This window comes from Mus musculus, chromosome 14 (assembly GCF_000001635.26).
Source record: "Mus musculus strain C57BL/6J chromosome 14, GRCm38.p6 C57BL/6J".
Taxonomy (NCBI): domain Eukaryota; kingdom Metazoa; phylum Chordata; class Mammalia; order Rodentia; family Muridae; genus Mus; species Mus musculus.
The window spans coordinates 75,916,480-75,941,685 of record NC_000080.6 but is presented as its reverse complement, the minus strand read 5'-3'; the positions used below and the strand labels follow the sequence as shown (position 1 = coordinate 75,941,685).

General features: G+C 40.6%; 1 protein-coding gene and 1 pseudogene across 2 annotated transcripts in view; both read left to right on the top strand.

Moving 5' to 3' along the window:
* Positions 1-25,206, top strand: part of Gtf2f2 (general transcription factor IIF, polypeptide 2) — a 113,938-nt gene that overhangs the window by 69,180 nt on the left and 19,552 nt on the right. For both annotated transcript variants that reach the window (XM_030247985.1, NM_026816.3), the window contains one exon: positions 23,953-24,052. In XM_030247985.1, the coding sequence (XP_030103845.1) occupies positions 23,953-24,052 (100 nt within the window). The remainder of the gene's footprint in view (positions 1-23,952; positions 24,053-25,206) is intronic.
* Positions 10,141-12,129, top strand: Gm9209 (predicted gene 9209; annotated as a pseudogene).

Sequence of the window (25,206 nt, the reverse complement as noted above, 5' to 3'; positions counted from 1 at the left end):
CCTCCAGATATCACTCCTGGGCATATACCCAAAAGATGTCCTACCATCTCACAAAGACACTTGACCAGCTGTAGCCATAGCAGCTTTATTCGTAATAGCTAGAAGTTAGAAATAACCTAGATGTCTCTCAACTGAAGAATGGATTTTAAAAAAAAATGTAGAGAGGGAGAAGTGGGCAGCAATATTTGGGGTGTAAATAAATAAATAATTTAAAAGAAAGAAAAAAAAAGTGGTACATCTACACAATAGACTACTATTCAGCTATTAAAAATAAAGACATCATGAATTTTGAAGTAAGAACTTTTTAATTGTCTATTTGCAAGTAAAGAATGGTGTGAAGAAGCTCGTCAGCTTTTTGCATTGTAATTTTTTATTTTTTCTGAGATTATAATATAATTACATCATTTACCCCCTTTAAAACACAAAATAGCCAGGTGTGGCAGCACACAACTTTAATCCAAACATGGTTGGCAGAGGCCTCAGATCTCTGTGTTCCAGGCCAGCCTGACTGCATGGTGAGTTCAAGGACAGCCAGGGTTATACAGAGACTCTGTCTTACCCACCCTACCTACAAAAGAACTAAAACAGATCCTCTCAGGACATGCTGTTTAGGGCAAGGAAGATACCTTAGAGAGCTTTGTCAGCAGCAAGTACCCCTTCACATATCAAAGGACAGACCATAGCATTGTCCACCAGTAAATATGCTGCTGGAGACTGCATGCCCTAGGAGGTTTGCTTTGGTTTTGTTTGTTTGTTTTGTTTATTTTATTTTTATTTTTTGGTGAGATAACAAATTTCCAAGTAAGTATAGACTCTACTGGGAAAATATACTAAAAAATGAAATCACAATAGACTGAAGTTTTTACTTAAGTAATATTGTTCTTTCAGGTCATCCCGTGTCTTTGAATGTGTAAGTGCTATTTCACCATGAGCATCTCTGGTCTTTCTTTCTTTCTTTTTTTGTTTTTGTTTTTGTTTTTTTCGTTTTTCGAGGCAGGGTTTCTAACTCACTCTGTAGACCAGGCTGGCCTCGAACTCGCATCTTCAGCTTGTTCTTGATCTTTTACTAGTACCAAATGTGCTTCCTCTCTTGTGGGACCCAGATGTATGGGTTTCCTTGTTGTTTAATGTGGGAGTATGTCTTCTTAAATCAAAAAAATTTTAGGGCCAGACAACAAAGTGCCTCTGTGCCCTTCTCTCTGACATTCTAAGTCAAGTGAGCACTAGGTCAAGACTAGTCACTTTGTGCCCCAAGTGCGACATGTGCTTTCCTGACCTGCTCTCCAGGGTCTTCATCTGCTTTCTGCTTGCCAGCCTCCATTCCTTCCCATGCAACACAGATGTGAAAGCTTCTTGACAGCTGCCGCACACAGCAAGCACCGCCTCCCCAGTTCTTGCTGCTGTCTCCTAAGACACTGCTGACCTCGTTCGCTTTCCATTGGACTTTATTACTGTTGTCTCTCTCTTAGATTGGGAGCTCCTGGAGTTCAGGGAGTGTTTCCCATTCACCCAGCAAACACTAGCAAAGGTCCGTATTTGAAAATGAAAGGTTTGCAGTTCTGCATTGACTGACATATATACAAAGTAGTATGTTTTCATCTGTGTTTGGGGGTGAGAAGTACTAAGTGCTGACCAGCAGTGTTAGCATATGGTAGTGGTTTCCCAGAGCCTCATAGCTTCGCAGAATGAAAATACCTCAGTGTAAGTCTGTCTTTGTTCACTCATAGCTTAAAGCTAACCTGAGGCAAAACTGAATAGAATGATCATCTGTATTATGGATGACCATCTCCTTCTTCACTGTCCTTCTTAGCAATGTCTATTTAGATAATGACTTTTTTTTTTAATCTTATTCTGTCAACTCTGAACAAATCTAATCAAACTGAGCACTTGATTTTAAACCTCCCATTACTGAGTGTGAAATCCTTACTTAAGAATTTTGAGTGGACAGTTTTACATGGTAGGAAGAGAAGTCACTGGAATTACACCATTTATAGATTGGCCCCAGACAAAACTGAATTGCTTTTAGTTTGCTAGATTTGTCGCCAGGACAACCATCTCTGCCTCTGGGCCCAATGAGCAGTGCTGTCCCTGATAGCATTTGTTGGAAATCTGTTTCTAAAGACTTCAAGCTGGCTGTTGAAGATGGCCCACATAGGTGACCATGTTCCCTTAGCTGGAACCAAGACTGTTTCTCTCTAGTCCATCTGGAGTCATTACAATCCAGAAAAAGGAGCTTGTCCCTCAGATGCTTTTACCTTTATGTTAGGAAATTGTGGTGATTCACAGGTGAGGTTAGGCCAGGAAGCAGTCGCAGTGGTTAACATGAATCACTGCTGTCTGGCTTGTGAATCTGACTTACATGTGGCACCACTGTCCACCGCAAAAGGGACAAAGTTGAGGAGGAGCTTCACTCCCAGACCTAAGTGTGTATCTGCTTCTTCGTTGATAACATAAAGCCTCGTGTGCTTCTCCTGGTCCCTGTAGGCACTAGGATTTTCATTCTTTGGACTGTGGTTCCTTGATGCCTTTCAGACTAAGAAAAGATGTCATATGATCCTTTGTTACTGAGGGAGGATCCTACTCAGTATGTTGAATCACTGAGCTACTTAGTGCCTGCGACCACTGAATGCTGTCAGTGAGGTCTTTAACCTACTAGTGGGGTCAACTCACACTTTGAGATGATTAGAACTTAGTCTTTGTACTTTCTTATCCCCAAAGTATAAGCTGTGACTCTTAAACATTATTGTCTGCATCTTGCCTCAAGACTCTGATATAGTTGTCATAAGGTATTGCAAAGAAAACTTTAAAAGCAATCATTCGGTTATAAATAGAAAAAAAGATTGTTTTTTGTTTGCTTGTTTGTTTGTATTTTTAAATGACTGATGAGTGACAATGACTTCCAGGCAAAAGGTCAGCTTGCATAGCTTCGTGTCACCTGAATTAGTTCTTTCAGTTACCACCTCTTAGAAAACCTTATTTCCACTTTCCCAAGTGAGAAAATTGAATTGCAGGAAAGTTAAATGGTTTTCTTAGCCTCACAATTCATAAATGGCAAAGCTGGCATTTGAACCAATATCAAATGGGATCCAGGACAATGTAGACAGGTTACTTCTTTCAGGTCTGGTGGTTTCAAAATATTGTCTAGCATGTTAGGAAAAAAGAAGCTTGCATGTGCCTTCCTCTCTTAGATCTTGCTCTGAAGTCCCTTGAGTGTAAAACCAATAGTATTAGTACCATGAATGTTGGATTACCAAACAAATATAGTAATATAAGATATATTATTATTTCCACTTGGAATATTTACCTAGTTTCTGATCTTGCAACTTTAAATGAGGCTTGATATGATAACTGAATTTAGAGCTACACATATTGGCAGGAGAGAGGTAGAACAGCAAATCATTCTATCTATGTATCTGTCTACATATCTACTCTACTTTCTGTATGTATCAAATCTGGAGTGCTTTAGTAATTTTGGTGAAATAGTAGTTGTGTCATTTTGTTGGTTTCAAGGATGCATTTCTAGTAAAGATAGTCACTAGAAATGTGTCTGGCAGCTAATGGGTATAAAGTATTTGCTGGATAAAAGTTGTGAGACTTGTGCTCAACCCAGAGTCTCCCAGGCTTCCCAGGACTTTGGAAACTATGAGTCATTTCTGTTTAAGCTATGGCATGTCACACTGATTTATATACTTTTCTTACTTCCCCATGCTTCATAGCTCCTGAACATAATTTATTACTCATTGGTCAACAGGTATTTTAAGTATCTAAGCATACTAAGTCATGAAACATTAAAAAAAAACAACCAGAGATACTACTTTTGAAAAACAGATTAAACTGATTTAGTGCCCTGTTTTATGTTGTGTAAGAAGTAGGCATAAGCAGTAAATTGTAGAGTTTATAAATCCACTAACATAGTAAAGTCAGAGGGGAGTCTGGACGTTTAATAGCTGTGGGGAGCTGGGGGACCTCCCAGGCAGGAACATCATCATGTAGTAGGTAAAGCAGAAGGAATCTTACCTACTAACCATCCTGAAGAGATGAAGGAACACACAAAGTCAGCCTGTGAGTAAAGCTGGCTGTAGAGTACTAGCTGAAGGCTAGACTCCATCTCATGGTAGTTAAGTTCTTCACTGAATTGGAATTTCCTAGGTCTCCTCTAGGGTTTTGTCCTTGACATACTCTTCTCATTTAGTTACTAACTTTAGTCTCTTTAAATATTTATTTTCTTTTTTTTGTTTGTTTGGGTTTTTTTTGTTTTGTTTTTGGGTTTTTTTTTCCATTTTTTATTAGGTATTTAGCTCATTTACATTTCCAATGCTATACCAAAAGTTCCCCATACCCACCCACCCCCAATCCCCTACCCACCCACTCCCCCTTTTTGGCCCTGGCGTTCCCCTGTACTGGGGCATATAAAGTTTGCTTGTCCAATGGGCCTCTCTTTCCAGTGATGGCCGACTAGGCCATCTTTTGATACATATGCAGCTAGAGTCAAGAGCTCCGGGGTACTGGTTAGTTCATAATGTTGTTCCACCTATAGGGTTGCAGATCCCTTTAGCTCCTTGGCTACTTTCTCTAGCTCCTCCATTGGGAGCCCTGTGATCCATCCATTAGCTGACTGTGAGCATCCACTTCTGTGTTTGCTAGGCCCCGGCATAGTCTCACAAGAGACAGCTACATCTGGGTCCTTTCGATAAAATCTTGCTAGTGTATGCAATGGTGTCAGCGTTTGGATGCTGATTATGGGGTGGATCCCTGGATATGGAAGTCTCTACATGGACCATCCTTTCATCTCAGCTCCAAACTTTGTCTCTGTAACTCCTTCCAAGGGTGTTTTGTTCCCACTTCTAAGGAGGGGGATAGTGTCCACACTTCAGTCTTCATTTTTCTTGAGTTTCATGTGTTTAGCAAATTGTATCTTATATCTTGGGTATCCTAGGTTTGGGGCTAATATCCACTTATCAGTGAGTACATATTGTGTGAGTTCCTTTGTGAATGTGTTACCTCACTCAGGATGATGCCCTCCAGGTCCATCCATTTGGCTAGGAATTTCATAAATTCATTCTTTTTAATAGCTGAGTAGTACTCCATTGTGTAAATGTACCACATTTTCTGTATCCATTCCTCTGTTGAGGGGCATCTGGGTTCTTTCCAGCTTCTGGCTATTATAAATAAGGCTGCTATGAACATAGTGGAGCATGTGTCCTTCTTACCAGTTGGGGCATCTTCTGGATATATGCCCAGGAGAGGTATTGCTGGATCCTCCGGTAGTACTATGTCCAATTTCCTGAGGAACCGCCAGACTGATTTCCAGAGTGGTTGTACAAGCCTGCAATCCCACCAACAATGGAGGAGTGTTCCTCTTTCTCCACATCCACGCCAGCATCTGCTGTCACCTGAATTTTTGATCTTAGCCATTCTGACTGGTGTGAGGTGGAATCTCAGGGTTGTTTTGATTTGCATTTCCCTGATGATTAAGGATGCTGAACATTTTTTCAGGTGCTTCTCTGCCATTCGGTATTCCTCAGGTGAGAATTCTTTGTTCAGTTCTGAGCCCCATTTTTTAATGGGGTTATTTGATTTTCTGAAGTCCACCTTCTTGAGTTCTTTATATATGTTGGATATTAGTCCCCTATCTGATTTAGGATAGGTAAAGATCCTTTCCCAATCTGTTGGTGGTCTTTTTGTCTTATTGACGGTGTCTTTTGCCTTGCAGAAACTTTGGAGTTTCATTAGGTCCCATTTGTCAATTCTCGATCTTACAGCACAAGCCATTGCTGTTCTGTTCAGGAATTTTTCCCCTGTGCCCATATCTTCAAGGCTTTTCCCCACTTTCTCCTCTATAAGTTTCAGTGTCTCTGGTTTTATGTGAAGTTCCTTGATCCACTTAGATTTGACCTTAGTACAAGGAGATAAGTATGGATCGATGCACATTCTTCTACATGATAACAACCAGTTGTGCCAACACCAATTGTTGAAAATGCTGTCTTTCTTCCACTGGATGGTTTTAGCTCCCTTGTCGAAGATCAAGTGACCATAGGTGTGTGGGTTCATTTCTGGGTCTTCAATTCTATTCCATTGGTCTACTGGTCTGTCTCTATACCAGTACCATGCAGTTTTTATCACAATTGCTCTGTAGTAAAGCTTTAGGTCAGGCATGGTGATTCCACCAGAGGTTCTTTTATCCTTGAGAAGACTTTTTGCTATCCTAGGTTTTTGTTATTACAGATGAATTTGCAAATTGCTCTTTCTAATTCGTTGAAGAATTGAGTTGGAATTTTGATGGGGATTGCATTGAATCTGTAGATTGCTTTTGGCAAGATAGCCATTTTTACAATGTTGATCCTGCCAATCCATGAGCATGGGAGATCTTTCCATCTTCTGAGATCTTCTTTAATTTCTTTCTTCAGAGATTTGAAGTTTTTATCATCTAGTAAATGGAGAGAAGCTGGAAGCAATCCCACTAAAATCAGGGACTAGACAAGGCTGCCCACTTTCTCCCTACCTCTTCAACATAGTACTTGAAGTATTAGCCAGAGCAATTCGACAACAAAAGGAGATCAAGGGGATACAAATTGGAAAAGAGGAAGTCAAAATATCACTTTTTGCAGATGATATGATAGTATATATAAGTGACCCTAAAAATTCTACCAGAGAACTCCTAAACCTGATAAACAGCTTCGGTGAAGTAGCTGGATATAAGATAAACTCAAACAAGTCAATGGCCTTTCTCTATACAAAGAATAAACAGGCTGAGAAAGAAATTAGGGAAACAACACCCTTCTCAATAGCCACAAATAATATAAAATATCTTGGCGTGACTCTAACTAAGGAAGTGAAATATTTATTTTCAATGAGTATTTTGCCTGCATGTATTATTATGTATGTTTATGCACAGAGCTTGTGCCTGGTACCTGTGGGGACCAGAAGAGGACATTAAATCTCCTGGAACTCAGGGTGCTTGTGAGCTACCATGGGTGCTGGGAGTTGAACCCAGGTTCTCTGCAAGAGCAGCAAGTTCTCTTAGAGTATTTTGTGTGTGTTTTTTTAAGAATGATTATCATTTAATGTGTATGGGCGTTTGCCTGCATGTAAGTCTGTGCCATATATGTGCAGTGCCCTTGGAGGCCAGAAGAGGGCATCACATCTCTTGGAACTGTAGTTGCTGACAGTTGTGACTTAGCTATGTGGGAACTGGGAATAGGATGGTCCTCTGGATGAGCAGCCAGTACTTTTAACCAGTGAACTGTTTCTCTACCCTTTTTTAGGCTTCCCTTAAGTGCCTACTTGTTTGTTTGGTTGGTTGGTTGGTTGGTTTTTCGAGACAGGGTTTCTCTGTATAGCCCTGGCTGTCCTGGAACTCACTCTGTAGACCAGGCTGGCCTCAAACTCAGAAATCCGCCTGCCTCTGCCTCCTGAGTGATTAAAGGCGTGCGCCACCACACCCGGCAAGTGCCTACTTTTTAACTCGTGGTACCCTACACTTTATGCATTTAAAATATATCAGTATTGGGGTGTGTGTGTGGTGTGTGTATACACACATACATGTGTGTAGTGTATGCATATATGCAAACTCCAGCATCTGTATGTCCTTCTGAGACCAGTCTTCTGAGTGTTCTATTCATACATGTAACATTCCCCTTCACCAGTGTTGCAGCCCCCACAGGGGTCACACACATACCAGATATCCTGAATATCCGATATTTACGTTATGATTCGTAACAGTAGCAAAATTACTCTTAGGAAGTAGCAGTGAAATAATTTTATTGTTGAGGGTCACCACAGCATTTGAGGTACTGTATTAAGGGGACACAGTATTAGGAGGGTTAAGAACCACTGCTCTTACCTGTCCCACATGGCTGCCTGTCATCTTAGCATACCTAAGCCCACTCAGGAATCCTGCTGTATAATACTAAGTAAGCTACAGTCTTTATTTCTGAATATACATTCAGGAACAACTATGTAGTTTACAGACCTAATTATACAAAGATAATGTGAGCATTTGTTCGTGGATTCACAGTCTCAAAACTGTCACAGTAGTACATCAAACCAAGTATGGGACTCTTCTGTAGAAGTCAGTGTGACATAAAGTGTGCCATGAGATCAGCCTGTGCTACAAGGTGAGTTTCAGGCTAAAAAATGTTTGTTTGTTTTTTTTAATTTATTGAATTTGCAAGGTCATAGATGATCTGGCCTTCAAAATTGTGGTCAGATCATGAAGTTTCTACAACTTCCTCTCATCTATTGGTAGCAGCCTAGGAGATCACCTTCTGTTTTTCAAACAGAACAAGGGCAGTTTCATCTCCAGCTTCTACATGTGAACAAACAGTCTTCAAGTGGCAGCCCCTTCCTACCATGCAGTTCTCAGTTCATGTGGCCATCTCTGACCCCCTTGGGTGACATAATGTAGCCTTCCTCCCAGGGCAGCTTCCTAGTTACTAGCTGTCTCGGTCACCATTCTCTTGCTGTGAAGAGACACCATGACCAAGGCAACTCCTATAAAAGAATAGAAGAAAAGCATTTCATTGAGGACTTGCTTACAGTTACAGTATCAGCACAGTGGGCAGCATGGCTGGCATTAGAGCAGTAGCTAAGAGGACAGTCTGATCCACGGTACGGAGGGAAAGAGAGGTTGCTGGGGCTGGGGTGTACTTTTGAAACCTCAGAGCCACATACATCCTCCAAGAGGCCACCCTCCTAATCCTTCTCAAATACTACTACTACTCTCTGATGGCTAAGTATTCAAATATATGAGCTTATGAGGGCTGTTCTCACTCAGAGCACCATACTTACCATGATAGCACTGTTTTAGTCTTAACACGTAAAACTACCTGTGTTGGTTATATCTGATGCATTGCTTGTGTGCTCACCAAGGATGCTACGCCTGACTGCATAAGAAATACTTGTTACATGAATAAATGTTACTTAAAATCTGTTTGTTTGGTTTCTTTAAGTAGGCTGTCTGTTTGGTATTATGTGCAGGCCAGAGGAGTTCTGTTCCCCAGAGCGGAGTAACTTGCGTTTGTGAGCTACTTGAGGTAGGTGCTGAGAAGTGAAGTCTAGTCCTCTGGAAGAACAGTGCATTTTCTTAACCACTGGACCATCTTCCTAGCCCCTTGACTGATTTTTCTTAAGATTTTTTTTCTATTAGATCTGTGTTGGGGGCAGGTGGGGGTGCTACATGTGTGCAAACACTTGTGGAGAGTCAGCCCCTCAGCTGGAGTTGGCAAGTGGGTGTGAGTTGCCTATTGTGGAACTGGGTGGGACCTTCTAGAAGTGCAGCAAGCTGTGACCCTGAGCTGTCTCTCCAGCCCTGTTTGTAATTTAAAATCTTTAGCCTTTTTACAGGCTCTGTGTATCCCAGCCTGGCCTTAAGTTTGAGATTCTCCTGCCTCGGTTACTTCATTGCTCAGATTATAGATGTATACCGGTGTACTACTACTATGTTCAACTTAGTCTCTTTGATTTGATAATTATATTAATAGGGCTTTCTTCTTTATTAAATCCTAACAGTTTTACCTCGCTGAGCCATCTCTCCACCCCCTCCCTTAAAGTTAAATTTTCAATCTAAATAAATTATTTTATAAGAATATTTGGTATGCATGTTACATACCATATACACGTGCTATTATGGTGTAGTTGTAACCTTAATTGTTCCCCTGAAAGGCTCATTTGTTTGAGGTTTGATTCCCTCAGTGGTATATTGTGAGGTAGTAGACATTTAAGAAATGCAGCCTAGTAAAAGGTAGAGGAGGTCTTTTGCCAAGGAAGATGTAACCTCAAAGGAGGTGGTGTGGTACCAGCTGGCCTTCCTCCCCTTTTCCACGTTGCAGTAATGCAGTGAGTGGTCCTGCCCTTCACTCAATTCCTCAGATGATGTCCAAGCTGATCATGGACTAAAACCTCTAGGATTGTGACTTAGATCTTTTTTCTTGTAAGTGAATGTGTGGTCTGTTTCTTACAGTAATGGAAAACGAGCACAGATTGACAAGAAACTAAAGATGTCTATACTTGTTGAAAATAAAGTTAATACTATACAGAGCAGAATTCCTCTCTGAGAGTCAGTATTTTATATTACTAATACTATGGAGAAGAGTTCCCTTGTTAGTGTCTTTATTATTTACTATAAAATCAATGGCTTCGATTTCCTTTCTCTGGGCTGGTTCTGGCCCAGCTGCACCTGCGTGTGGCCCTGGCTCCCCGGCTCCCTGCAGCTCCGAGGCAGCAGCATGGGTGGCGCGCGGGACTTGGGCTGGGTGGCAGCAGGGCTGGTTCTGGGCGCCGGCGCCTGCTACTGTATCTACCGGCTGACTCGGGGACCGCGGCGAGGCGGTCGCTGACTGCGCCCTTCGCGATCCGCAGAAGACCTAACCGATGGCTCCTATGACGATATCTTAAATGCAGAGCAGCTTAAGAAACTTCTGTATCTGCTGGAGTCAACCGACGATCCTATCATTACTGAAAAGGCCTTGGTCACCTTGGGAAATAATGCAGCCTTTTCCACTAAGCAGGCCATTATTCGTGAGTTGGGTGGTATCCCAATTGTTGGAAACAAAATCAACTCCCTGAACCAAAGTATTAAAGAGAAAGCTTTAAATGCACTGAATAACCTGAGTGTGAATGTTGAAAATCAAACTAAGATAAAGATATACGTCCCTCAAGTCTGTGAGGACGTCTTTGCTGATCCCCTGAACTCTGCGGTGCAGCTGGTGGGACTGAGGCTGCTGACAAACAGGACAGTCACCAACGACTACCAGCACCTGCTCAGCGGCTCCGTCGCTGGCCTGTTCCACCTGCTGCTGCTGGGAAACGGAAGCACCAAGGTCCAGGTTTTGAAGCTGCTTTTGAATTTGTCTGAGAATCCAGCCATGACAGAAGGACTACTGAGTGTCCAAGTGGATTCTTCATTCCTTTCCCTTTATGACAGCCAAGTAGCAAATGAGATTCTTCTTCGGGCTCTTACACTGTTTCAGAATATAAACAATTGCCTCAAAGTGGAAGGCCGGTTAGCTAATCAGATTCCTTTTGCTAAAGGGTCATTGTTTTTCCTGTTATACGGAGAAGAATGTGCCCAGAAAATGAGAGCTTTAGCCTGTCATCATGATGCGGATGTGAAAGAGAAGGCTTTAGCAATAAAGCCGAAATTCTGATCGGTTCCTCCTATTTTTATCAAAGACTCAAACAGTAAGGCAGTCTTAAGTCAGCACACAGGAGCGTTTGCCTGCCTTTAAAAGGGGTCTTTCAGCCAATGGAGTTAAACAGTAAAAGTGAGTATGAGCCGCTCTAATCCAACACGATGTTCAAAGTTTTAGATTTTGGGGTAGTTCAGATTTGGGGTTTGGGGATTGAGTAGAGTCTGGAACCTTCCGAGGATGTGGATCACTTACGGGGCAAACGTTTGGTTATGATCGTGGACAGACTGGCCATGCTCTTCAGGACTATTTTGAAGGATTCTAGTGCTATTGAATGAATATGAGGGGATGTACTGAAGATACTTGCTGAGGTATTTAATGGTTTCCTGACACGAACTGAGTGGCCTTTCTCTGTACAATCCTAACTCCTGGGAGGGATTTTCAGTTGCTCATGAGACGGCGTTAGGTGCTGAGTTGAAGACTGTTAGTGCCACAGCAAGGGCCTTGTGCCTCAAGCCAGTGAATACTGCAAGCTCGAGTCCACCGCCAACCCTGCCACGCTGCTTGCAAGTCTGAGCTCATCGTGAGACACTGCCTGCAGCATTTCTGATCAGTAGGACTGTACTCCCATTTACATGGAAAGCGTTTTCTTACTGCTTACCCCCTTGTGTAAGATACTGCAGAGCACTCCAAGCTTCCACCCACAGGCAGGCAGCCCTTTAAAAAAGAGTGTCCTGATAAGTCTGGATGGATGCATGGAGAAACACACCCATGAGATAGTTGCTTTGAAAGCATGCTGGGAAGCAATGAATTAGGGTCCCGTGTCTTTTTTTTTCTCTCAGTAATGATAAATACACATATACATGGACAGAACATTTCTAGAACGATACAGAAAACTTATGGGACTGGGTACATGGATTTCTTTGTGTTCCTTTTTCTACCGTTTGGATTTGTACTGAGCATAAATTGTATAATTTTTTAATAAAAAGGAAAAATGCAACAAAAAAAATCAATGGCTTCATAGCCAAGCTTCACAAGTTTGTATAATAACCCTTTAGGTAAACTTTGAGCATCTATTATATAGCAACAGTCAGGAATGAAAGAATGAAGAAGATATTCATTGTCTATGTTCTTCATGAACTACAGCTAAACTGTTAGCCTTTAAGACTTGGTTTTATAGTCTAGAATGATGCAGGTGTGTAGAGAAAACTTACTAGACACCCCTCAGGAGGCTAGCGTGAGCAAGAAGTCTGTTGTTTTCTCCTACGGGCTGCTACACACATTGGTTTTGGAGGAGGTAGGTGTGGTATGGACAAATGCTATTGTTGACAGAATTTTCAGTTCTTATATAATAATGTTGAGTGCCATATGGCATTTTCCTGTAGCACATTAATTACTCGTGGCTCTTCTGTTTCTGTTATTAGTGCACGTTAGTTTAGCTGCTTTTTAAATATAAAACTTTAGCTGTTTGGTTTTTTTTCATAATGTTATCCTATAGGATGACATTCATGGACTCTAGGCCATGTGCACTGTAAATGTGAATACATGGCAGTGGAGCACCATTACTCAGACATAAAATAACTACCGGGAATCACGTTAGAGACCCAATGGACTTTATTACTATTTTGTCTTGAAAATTATCTTTTGGTTTTTCTCTATTACTATTTTTTCCTCCTGAATTTTTATACAAATAAGTTATTTATATTAGTTGATTTATGTTGTTATTTATTTTAATTTTGGAAGATTGAAGGTATTTGTCCATTAAGGTGTACAATTAAATAAGCTCAAAGAGCTGGCAGGAAAAACACAAATGAGGATAATTCTAATTCTTTTGTGGGTATTTGAGAAAAGTTCTCATATTGTAGACCTAGTTGGCCTGAAACTTACTACTTATGTAGCCCATGCTGGCCTCATCCATGGCAGTTCTGCTAGCTGTTAGCTGTTAACGTCTCCAAAAAGTTACCTGTAGAATTCTTAAATTATTTAATGAAAATAACTTTAATGGGGCTTTCTAAACAGTGGTACATATTATGCCTGTGCCCACACCTTGTATATGGACTTCACTGAGAACCAAGCTTAGCACACATCTTCCTTTTTTTTCAAAGATTTGTTTTATGTATATGAGTACACCATTGCTCTCTTCAGACACACCAGAAGAGGGCATCAGATCTCATTACAGATGGTTGTAAGCCACCATGTGGTTGCTGGGAATTGAACTCAGGACCTCTGGAAGAGCAGTCAGTGCTCTTAACCACTGAGCCATCTCTCCAGCCCCAGCGCAATCTTTCATATGAGCACCTGAGTTTGAGTTGCTTTCAAGTGAGGTGAAGAGCAGGACATGATTTTTTTCCTGAGTATTAAAGTTCACAGATTCTTTTCCTTGTCTTCTGTTTTTCTCTCAGAGCTCCCATTTTGTCATGTTGCTGGTTCCTGTTGCAGCCCTCTCCTTTTTCAGATTGGCTGCTTTTAATTCCTGTGAGCTAGGACTCCAGAGTGGATTCAGGACTGTAGAGGTTCTGAGTTGAGTGCTCAGAGCTGCCGATCTTGGCCTTGGAACATCTGTTTCGGTTTCTGAGATGGTTCTGGTGAAGGCAGATGTCATTCATGGTATCTATCTAATAAGTCACAAAATGAAAGTAGGTTATCTCTGCTTAAGACCCTCCATTAGAGTAACTTGGTCTTTGTGAGAATGATATGTTTGTGCCATCTTTCTGAAACTCCCCTATGTAATAAGGTATTGCTAATTAAATTTCCTGACATCTTTCCAAGTGCTTGGCCTGGAAGCTGAACCGTGCAAGAAAACGAACTCTTTAATATTAAGCTGCTGATTTCCAGAGTTGATTTCTCTGTTGATAATTAAAATTTCTATCAAGGCCAAAGTAGGCAGCTTCAAAGTCTGTTTTTGTTTTGTCTTGTCTTGGATACTGGTGCTCAACCCCTGTGCCTCCTTTATGGTATAGGCAGACACTCCATTGTTACAGACACTGCCTTCCCCATCTGAGGGCACTTTATAATCAGTCCAGTGAATATTTCTTTACCTGCTCCCCCCCATCCCCCCCACCCCACCCCCAGCTGCATTGTGAGCCACCTTCTTTTGTGGGCACTGTCAGCATCTATAAAGCATAAGAAAGATAAGATTTCTTTGAAAGGCTTGGGTAGTACAGGTTTTTTCAAGCTTTTGTGTAAGTATGTAAATCAGCTCGGGTCTTTAGAAAAATGTAGATTCCAGAACCAGCAGCAGAGGTTTACCTCAGGTCAGAGTTGAAAGTAACAATGGGTCACAGACTATATGAAGAGTTTGATATAGGTGGTCCTTAGAGTGGGTTTTAAGAACTACTGGCATATGACGTCTAAAATATAAAGAACTCTTAGCAAGGAGGTATGCTTTTAAATAATATGTGGACACAAATATAACATTATTCTATGTGCCCTAATTTTTATTTCATCTGTAATCTAAACTATAGTCACATGCAACAGATTTTTTTTTCAACAAGGGACCATATATGCAATGGTCATCCCATAACATGATCACATTTGTTAAATGCTGTAGCTCTCTTAGCTGGTGAAGTACACCGATGTTCACACAATAACAAACTGAGTTGACAATATGCATCTCAGAAGTATCTATCCCATCACTAAGCACTGCAGGCAGGCGTGTGTCAAGTATGTATGGGGTTAAGGTTGATAGAGGGTCCGGGCTGTCCTTGAACTCATTAGTCTCATGCCTAAGCCCTCTAAATGTTTGGAGTACAGGTGCACACCATTTTGCCGAGCTGAGAAGTTTTTAACTACTTCACCAACAGTACATCTTTGCCTTAAGAATGGCATTGGCCTATTACATACTTCTTCCCAAAGACAACAGTTAGTAGAAGATTTGGGCAAAGGCAGAACATTCCAGGACTTTAAAAGTGCAGTGTCAGAGAATGTATCTTGAAAGGTATGCCACCAGAAGTTGGATTTATAGTTTATTCACAGGAAGGATTCTGGACAACTAGCAGAGTCTTGGATGTAATTATGGATCTTTTTGAACCAAACAAATTCTATTCCAAGTGGTTGGGTTTCCCAGCCCAGAGTATATGTGAAGCCATATATAATGTGTCACTCAAATGCATCGGCAATCTCTTCAGTGCTCCTTGCTCCCGCAGCATCCCCCTTTCCTCACTGCACAGACCAGGCTCGGTGCTTTCCTCCTCAGGAGTGCTGGCTAGAGCAGCCCTTCACTTCAGAAGTTGAAGCCACTTGTCTAAAGTTTCGTTTCTACACATAGTAGGGCTTGTTTCCTAATAATCTCTGCTTCACTCTCATTCTAGTTTTCTATCAGAAACAGTAGCTTAGTATATGTTAATATAAATTAGTATATATTGCCTAGAATAGTACAGTTCCAAGTATTATGCATTTTATTTTATCAGTCATTACTTATGTGGTCTTCCATGTCGATTTAAAAACAATTTTTACAAAATTGATAAAACTCCAGTAAAAAACCTTTGTATTTTCAAACCACAAACACGTGACAAAACCATTACAAGCATCGAGCTTCCTCTCTAGTGCTAATGCACTGTAAACAGATTGTAGATCAGTGGCCAGTGTCTGTTAACTGACAGCTTGTCAGTTAATACTGAACGTATCGAGTGGAGTCTAATTGAATAACATGGTGGATTGTTGACATTTATGCTCACTTTGAAGTAGCTGGGGGACACTGGGTCCCTAGTGACTACTGCTGCGGTAGAGAGATGAGTGAGGTGCTTGAGGATCAAGGGAAGGCTTCTCTGGGAGTTGTGGCCCAAGAAGGCATTGCCATGAGAGAAGAGGACAGGGGACTAACAAATGGCTTCCCAAGACACATCCTTAGACGCTCTAGAAGGTTTTGTCTGCCTGACAACGCTCAGGTACTATGAGGCCCTGGGTCTCAAAATTAGTGCCACATGTCTGCTCACTGCACCCACACCTCTCTTCCCTTAGCCTGCTCTTGCAGGCTTTTTCTTGTTTGTTCTAGCTCATTTTCTCCACTGCTTCCTGATGGCCATGACCTTCATTTTCAAGTGAGCCCTTTGCTACAGATGCTCCAGTTTAACCCTGGCTCCCAATAGCTTAGTTTGGCATTCAGGATTTCTTCGGTCTCAATCCCATCCTTTTGTCTGTTCCTCCGTTCTTCCTTCCTGCCTCCTAATTGTGTTCTCTTTTTTTTTCTCATTCTCTTTTACTGTCTCTTAAAACTTGTGAAATTTCCTTAACTAGCCACCTTCTCCTGTGTCTTTGTTCTCCCTGTCCCTCTAACATAGTAAATGCCTACTGAGGACATCATCCTTCTAAAACAAGCCTTTCCTTAGCGCTCCAGTCTTCCACCTTCTCCATGGTTTTGTTCGCTTCCATTGAAGCTCTCCTCCATGGTCTTGTTTGGCTTTCTAGACTCACCTCTGAGTTTGTTGAGAGCTAGTTAGGTGTGCGGAGTTAGTAGAAATAGGGGCTGTGCTGGCTTGAAAGAAAATGGATGGTTCCATGAGTTCATAGGCAGTGGCTCTCCTAATAAGGAGAGGTGGTCAAGCTGGAATGGGTGTGCAGGAAGTGTGTCACTGTTTATTCCTGCTGCTGCAGCTCAAGATGGAGAACTCTCAGCCCTCTCCAGCACCATTCCTGCCCATGCTCTGCCTTGCTTTCCACTCTAACAATAATGGACTAAACTTTTGAAACTCGTAAGCCAGCCCCAGTTAAATGGTTTTTTTTTTTCTTTGTAAGAGTTGCCTTGGTCATGATGTCTCTTTATAGCAATAGAACAATAAGACAGGTTTTTATCAGAAGGAGAATGTGACTGGTAAAGAGAAAGCACAAATACATATCTTAAGAGAAGTCTCAAGAGACTATAGATTACCTAGTGGTTCGAGTACTTGAGTATGGTAGAAAGGCAACTCCCAATTGTATGTATTGGGTAACATGGATCATTGATGAGAGCCCTGTGCTGGAAAGTCGAGAGGTGGGAAGTTGAGAGAAGGAGAAATAGGGTTTAGAAGATCCAATAAAAGAAATAGAAAAGGATGAGAAATCAAAGAACTAAATAAACATTTATAAGCTTATAAGAGTAGTGTCAAAGCCAAGAATAACACTGTCTTACATTTGTGAAGTACAAAAGTTTTGTTTACTGCCATTCTTCATAGTCCTGGTGGTGGTTTGGAGAAAATCTAACTAAATCAAGTACTTGCCATGTGTCTGTCTGGCATGAAGTGCTGTAATTGTTCTTAGCAATATGTAATTAAGGCAATCCTAGTTCACTGTGAACTAGGATTTTGTATTTGTGGTGTTACATCATCAAAAGATTATAATGTAACATTGAGTGAAATAGAAGCTGTTGCTTGTAAGGGGTCTGTGAAGGATGGCAATATAAAATCATAAAAAGACAAAGGGGCTTGGATTTTCTTCCTTTACAGCTTTTATTTGTGATGAATTTGCATGGCAGTTTGTTGAACAGTAGGAATTAATGTAAATGCTTCAGGCCAACTCCAGATCCAGCATTTGTCTTTTGAAACTGTTTCTTGGGTGCTTATCTCCAGCTTTTATTTTCATTCTTTAAAGTTTACTTGTAATTTAAAGAAAAAGTACAAAGTCCCCTTTCAGCCTTCTGTGTATCATGCCCTTGATGTAGAGAGCCAGAGACCATATGGCTAAAGCTCAGCCACAGAACAGGGGCTGTGGGGAGCCCCTTTGCCTATTTGCAGTCCTTTTTGGCAGTCTTAGAGATTTCCCCATGTAATATCAGTATCAATGCCTCAACAGCTGGTCCTAAGTGGAGCTTTCTCCCTTGAAAGCTTGCCCTATTTTCTCTAATTTTTTTTCTCCCTGACTTGATTACGCTTTAGTTGGCATAAAAATCTCAAAAATGTTTAAATGGCATGCTAAAATTTACATTTTCTTTAAAGAAATTCATTTTGAAATCAGCCCCCATTAGTGACCATATACTGCCAGATATTCCCCATCTATTCCAGCCTTTATATTTTCATGGAGTCACTAATGAGTTAGCCACTTGCTATATTTGCTTAGTCACCATAGCAACAGTGTCTTGGTTAGTGTACACCTGGGTAGCTTCCTGCAGTTTGACATGATGCACAGCCAATAATTCAGATTCCCACTCACAGGCAACTGGAATTTTATAGATGGTGCTTTTTAATTTACTGAAGAGATGTGTTTGATCCCACTGCTATATTGTGTTGGTACCCACCCATCAATCACATAGTCACAGGGTTGTAGAAATTTTAATTTAGAAAAATGGTTCGGACTTGCGGTGGTATGTATGTATCAAAGCAGCTACCTAACATCAGTACTTTCCTCTCTGTAAACACTTTATTTGACCTCTAACTTCAATATTTTTAGGAATCAAAGACTTTGAGACTGCTTAATAACACAGGTACTTATTAACCTTAAAACTTCAAATAATTCAGACTTCAGTGTCTTTGTTGTAGTTTGTTGTTGTTGAGACAAAGTCTCACTCTATAGCCCAGACAGCCCTCTCACTCACTGTGTAATCCAGGCAAGCCTAGAACTTGTAGTCCTCTGAGGTGTATACTACGACACACAAAAAGCCTTTGGGTGTTTTGTTTTGTTTTGTTTTGCTTTATGTGTGTGAGTATTTGGCCTGCATGTGTGTGTGTGTATGTATGTCTGGTGCCTGTGGAGGTTAAAAGAGAGCATCAGATCCTCTGGGGATAGAGTTAATTGATGTTTATGAGCCACCATGTGAGTGCTCAGAATCGAACCCAGGTCCTGCAAGAGCATCAAATGCTCTTAATGGCTAAGCCATCCTTCACCCTCCACCCCCCACTCCCAGCCTTCAGAGTTTATTATTAATATACAGATGAAAACTGAAGGTTCTTCTCATCGCAATGATGCTTTGTGTCTTCCTTTGTCACATTTCTAGATCAGCCTCCTTGAATCTGTTTACCTCCTTTTTCTTTTCTTTTTTTTTTTTACACATTTCCTATACTATTTTGGATCTCACTATTCAACCCTAGTGGGACACCCAGTTACTGGGATTAAAGGCTTTGTGCCATTGTTCCTGTATGCATTTAGCTACTTACTTTTTTTGTTCTTTTTTTTTTTTTTTTTTTTTTTTTTGGTTTCTCTGGCTGTCCTGGAACTCACTCTGTAGACCAGGCTGGCCTTGAACTCAGAAATTCACCTGCCTCTGCCTCCCAAGTGCTGGGATTAAAGGCGTGTACCACCACGCCCGGCCGCTTACTTAGTTACTACTTAAGCTTACACTTTCATGAAGCTTCCGTTTTGTGTGTTTGTTTATGGGGCAGAGGCCATACAGAGGACTGCTCTCTACTCTGTGTTTACATAGACCTGGATTAGTTATAGACGGGCCGGTGACTATCAAAAAGAAGTTGCTGGGCTAGAGATCCTCCCGTTAAATCTGTAACACTGAATAAACTGATCATGGCAGTGCACGCCTCTGAAAGCAGGAGGATGACTCCTCAGCTCCTCAGCTCCGAAATAAGCTCAAGGCCAAATGAGACCTAGCAATTTAGCTCTTTCTTTCTCGGTAAGTCCTATGGGATTTAAATAATCTCTGCTCTGTTACATTCCTTACGTAGTGAGAGTCACAGCTCTCGTTTTACCTACTGTGAGAAAAAGTACAATGAATGTGGGTAGCTCTTAACACAGGTTCTAGCATGGAGTAAGAACTCTTTAAATGTCTGCCCTTATTGGTTTCCCTCATCCTTGTATTGGCATTCTTAGGTAATATAGCCCTTGAGAGCTTTTATGGCAAGAAACATAGGAACTCATTAATCTTAGAAAGACTCCTAATTTACCTAATTATATATAGCCAAAGCTGTATGGAGATAGTAGTTGTTGGTTAGTGTCCAGAGAAATAGGTTGTTCCTGACATTAGGTGCTCATTTTCTATTCTAAGAATTCACAAGTTTTAATTTTTCTGTTCTCTGAACTTTCAACTAGAGTGGTTTCTCAGGGTTAGAATTTGGAAGATTTTATAGTTTCTAGTGAAATACAGTGACTCTTCCAGAATGGTTTTACAGTAACCTGGTTTGTTAGTGCTTCTTGTGTGGATACTCAAGCCAGAAGTCCGAGCTCAGTTATCTTGCTGCTATTGCTCTTACTCTTTATGCCCCAACTCACTTATGTCCCAGATTCTGTTAAATGTGTCTTCAAAATGACTATATTCCGTGTTCTTCAGGTTCACCGTAATGTAGCAGTTCTCAACCTATGGGTTATGACCCCCAAGCTGATTGGAAAACAAGATATTTACATCAGGATTCATAACAGTAACAAAATTATGAAGTAGCAGTGAAAATTTTATGGTTGGGGGTTGGGGAGCTGTATTAAAGGGTTGCAGCATTAGGAGAGTTGAGAAACCATTGTCATAATGGAAACAATATACTTTCCTCTGAATTCATACAGTAGCCTCCCCAGTACCAGCCCCACACCCACCCATTAACAGGGGCCCTGGAATTTAGACTTCCTTTAGGATACTAAAGTAATTGTGGGTGGGCCATGCATAGGAGCCCCAGTTTTGTTCTGTGTGCCTACTCCTGACTTTTATCTCCTCATCTCTGTAAATTGGAACACTACTACAGGCAAAACAGACATGTTCAGTATTCTTTCTTCTGGCTTTGGCCAAAACTGTAACTAAATTTATTTTCCCATTCTAAAATACATGTAGATGAGGTTTTGAACACAGAGAGCTAGTCCACAATGACCAAGAGCCAAAGAGATAACACTTGTGTGATATGAACTACAGTCAGGGAAGCAGGTGGAGGAGTTGTTGTTCGGGGTTTTTGTTTTGAATTAGGTATATCTGTATATGGGTATGTGTACATTAGTACAGGTGCCAGTGGAGACCTGAGGGTTTCAGATTCCGTAGAGTTGGTGTTACAGGTCATTATTAGCTGCCCATGGGTGCTAGTAACCAAAGCCGGGTTCTCTCCAAGCACAGTATGCACTCTTGATGCTTAGTATGTGCTAAGCCATCTCTCGAGCTCCCAGAGCACCGGTTTGTTTTCTTTGGTTTTTGTTTTTAATGTACATTAGTGTTTTGCCTGCATGTGTGTCTGTGTAAGAATATCAGGACCCCTAGAACTAGAATCACAGACAGTTTTGAGCTGAAATGTGCATGCTGGGATTTGAACCTGGGTCTTCTGGAAGAGCAGAGTAAGTAGTTAGCGCTCTTAACTGTTGAACCATCTCTCCAGCACCCAGAGAACTGTTTTTAAAGCACATTTATTTCTTGTTTTGCTTTAAATTTCTGGTTTTCTGGGCTGGAGAGATGACTCAGCATTTAATGGCACATATTACCCTCCAAAAAACCAGAAATCATTTCCCAGCATCCACTTGGGGCAGCCCATAATTGCCTAACATCACCTCCAGAGGATCTGATACCCTCTTCTAGCCTGCATGTACCCATGCAGACACATATAAATTTAAAATTAAATTAAATATTTGACTATATAAAATCATAATTTGATAAACAAGTATGATTCGTGACTCCCATAGCATTTATAAACTCGTGTTCAAGCACTTCTTTGTGATTAGAGGGCGGAAAACTTGTTTCCCCTCCTGACCTTCTAATGTGCATTAGAACTCTACCAGTGTACATGTGAATTAATTGTCCTGTATTAGGAATTCATGCCAAGTATCTGTTATGTAGCTTATTAAACAAAGGAGATTCTTATGCCAAGTATGGTGGCACACCTTGAATCCCAGCTTTTGGGAGGCAGAAACATGTGGGTCTTATAAGTTCGAGGCCAGACAAGTCTACATAATGAGACCTTTTCCCAAGAAACAAACAAGTAAAGGAATATTGTATTCCTGATTACAGTTTCTTGGAAATAACACTGTACTTTTTAATGTTCTGAAAAAGATAAGACCTTGTCTTAGACATAGTCAGGACACAGGCCTTTCTCCTCACTCAGCCTAACACGTTTGTATATAGTTGGCGGCTTGCTTTGTGAACTGAGTATTTGCAAATTACATTCTATTGAAAAACCCAGATAATCCTTGTTTTGATGTTGAAAGTGTGTTGAAGCCAGCAGTGTTTAATTTAGAGCATTGTTAATAATAAAATAGAGTTGCAAATTGTTCTGGCACATCATGAGATAATGTTAAATGAATTAGTTAGTGTTAAATAAAAAAGCCTGTTAAACTATTTTAAACTATTCATGGTTAATGAAAATATTTTAAGATTAAGTTCTTTTGAAATGCATTGTGTTTTCAGTCCATAGATTAACCTTTTGAATTTTGAGTCATAGAGTGTCCTCTTTTAATTAAAACAAAACTCTGGGAATTGATGTTCTTAATGTATAATAGAAAGGTTGAATTTTTTTGTATGAGTGCTTTATTTAAAAGAAAACAACAATGTGTTCTTTTATTTAAAAATTTTGATGCCTTGAGAATCAGTGTGGCATAACTCTCTGATGATGAAACTGACTTTTAGAACTGACTGGGAGGCGTGCCTCAAGATAATGATTCGGGGCACAGGGACTATAGATACATCCAGGGTGCAGAGACAGGCTGCCATTTAAAAATCATGGGTGTTTATTGCACAAATTTTAGAAAACTCAACAACAACAACAAAATTCTTAAAATGTACTAATTCTAATCTCTTCCCCTCTTTCATGTAGTTCTATGTTTTAAAAAATCCAGAGAACTGGTTCCGCATCTTTGAGCACATACTGCTCGGTTCCCAGCACCCATACTGTGCTGCTCAGAACCACTCAGGATCCAGCCTCATGCTGTCCAGTGCCTTCTCTTGACCTCCTTGGGCACTCACATACTTGCAAAATACACGCATGGAGACAACATGTATACACATAAATCAAAATAAACCTTTTTTAAAGAACTACAATGCATAGGCTATTTCTAACCTGATTTTTGGTTTCTTGGCTATATGCACCGCATCCATTAATTCCTTGGAGGCCTTACTGTGTTACATTCTTGAGTGCATCTCTCAGTGAGAATCATAAGTGATAAGCCCAGGTATTTTTCCAAAAATACTTTTATTATTTCATGCTCAATCTTCAATTATAAGTTAGCCAGATATGGAAGGCAATTTTCTTAAGTATGTTACATTTTGTATTCTGATGCCCTGCTGATGCAAAGTCTAAGGTACAGTGATACCTTTTGTGTCTTTAAAAATAGTTACTTTTGAGAGCTGTGCTTTTCCCCTCTCAAAGCAGATTTTTGAATTTACTTTGCTTATAAACCAAATGCATTAATTTTTAAGGAACAATTTTAGTATACAAATTAGGACACAATAAATCACTGCTTAAAGTTATAGGTACTTGTGGAGTAGTGTCTTCATGTTATATGTGGGATCGAGTGTTTATTTTATTTTCTGGAGACAGTATTTTGAGTTACATTTAATTCAGAGCTCTACAGTGTCGTAGACCAGTGCTGGCCAGTAGAGGTTTCTGTGGTGACAAGAATGTTTTGAGCACCAATGTCTGATAAAGTAGCCACTATTCACTGTACACTGAATGTTAATGGGACTTTTTACACATCTGTATTTCTTTTCAGGTTAGTGGAAGCTTTGGATTGGTGAATTGTAGACAATAGTAATTTAAGACAGCTTGTTTGGCTTACAGAGTTTGGTTTAACCAAGCAGCATAGTTTCACAACTATGTTGAGGACTATAGCAACTTAACTTGTACATTTAGTTTATGGAGATAGTTTTTACCTTATAGTCGTTGTTTTAGTCTTCCTAAGTGTTTCACTAAAGCTACTGTGGTGGTCTGAGCTTACTTGCTTATATATGATTTGTAATATGTAACCACAGGACCTACTAAGCAGTGGATTAACAATGCCTTCTGTTTTTCAGATTGCAAATAGAAGAATCTTCGAAACCTGTAAGGCTCTCACAACAGCTGGACAAAGTTGTGACAACCAATTACAAGCCTGTTGCTAACCATCAGTACAATGTGAGTCTTCTGCTTGTCTTTCATCAGCATCCTGTTCCTCTCAGTGCCACTTGCAGCTTGCTGTGTGACCCATGCTAAGCATAGCTGTGTGGGAGAAGGGAGCAACTTTCCTAATTGCTCTTGATCAGGTTTTACAAAGTGATAATGGTATTTTCTCAATGTTTCTAATCACAGAATACTTCATAAATATAAATTTGCTACATTTTTGTTTTCTGTATCTCTATGGTTTGTTTACCATACCAGTTTTAATATGCCAACAAATTTTTAAAGATCATATATAAATATGTACAACTATGTGTCAGTTTTTAAAAATTATTTGAGAATGTTAAGGTTCTGGAACAGTGGTAGTTGTCGTCACGAGTTATCAAGGTCATGCTGCTTCACTTGAGGTGTCACAGCATCTTTATGGTCCTCCACTACTATGCCACGTGAGGACTGCCTGTGTTCTTAAGCCTTCGTTAAGTAAATGTATAGGACAGTGTATGCTAGGGATGTAAATAATGTATAGGACAGTGTATGCTAGGGATGTAAATTGTCTTATGTATGTAAGCACATTATATTCTGGTTACTTTTGTGAGATCTTCATTAAAACGGCTTGTCTTCTTCATTCCTGCCTTTTGAACTGTAACTACTACTATTACCCACGAGAGTAAAATTGATCAGTCCAAGTATTCAGACAAGCAGTCTGGCTTAGGACTTGTACTCACAAACTAGTTTGATGTCAGCTTGCTAGAAGGGAGAGTCACTTGAGAAGCAGGAGCTTCATTTGGGAAAATGCCCCCACTAGACTGGCCTGTGGGCAAGTGTGTGGCGTGTCTTCTTGAGGGATGGTGTGGGACATCCTTAGTGCTCTAAGAAGGCAGGCTGCGCAAGTCATGGGGAACAAGCCAGCAAGCACCAGTTCACTGGTCTCCTCAGGAGTCTCTGCCCCAAGTTCTTGGATGATGCACTGCAGTTTGTAAAATGAAATAAACCCTTTCCTCCCCAAGGTGCTTAGGGTCCTGGTGTTCTATGTTTTATCGCGGCAATAGAAACTCCCAACTGAGAGAGGAACCAAATGTTTAACTACTGTGTATGTTGCTGTGGAACACCAACAGTGCTTAAAGAGCCTGGCAAAATGTGATGTGTTCCTAAAGAGAAAAGGAAGTCTGAAC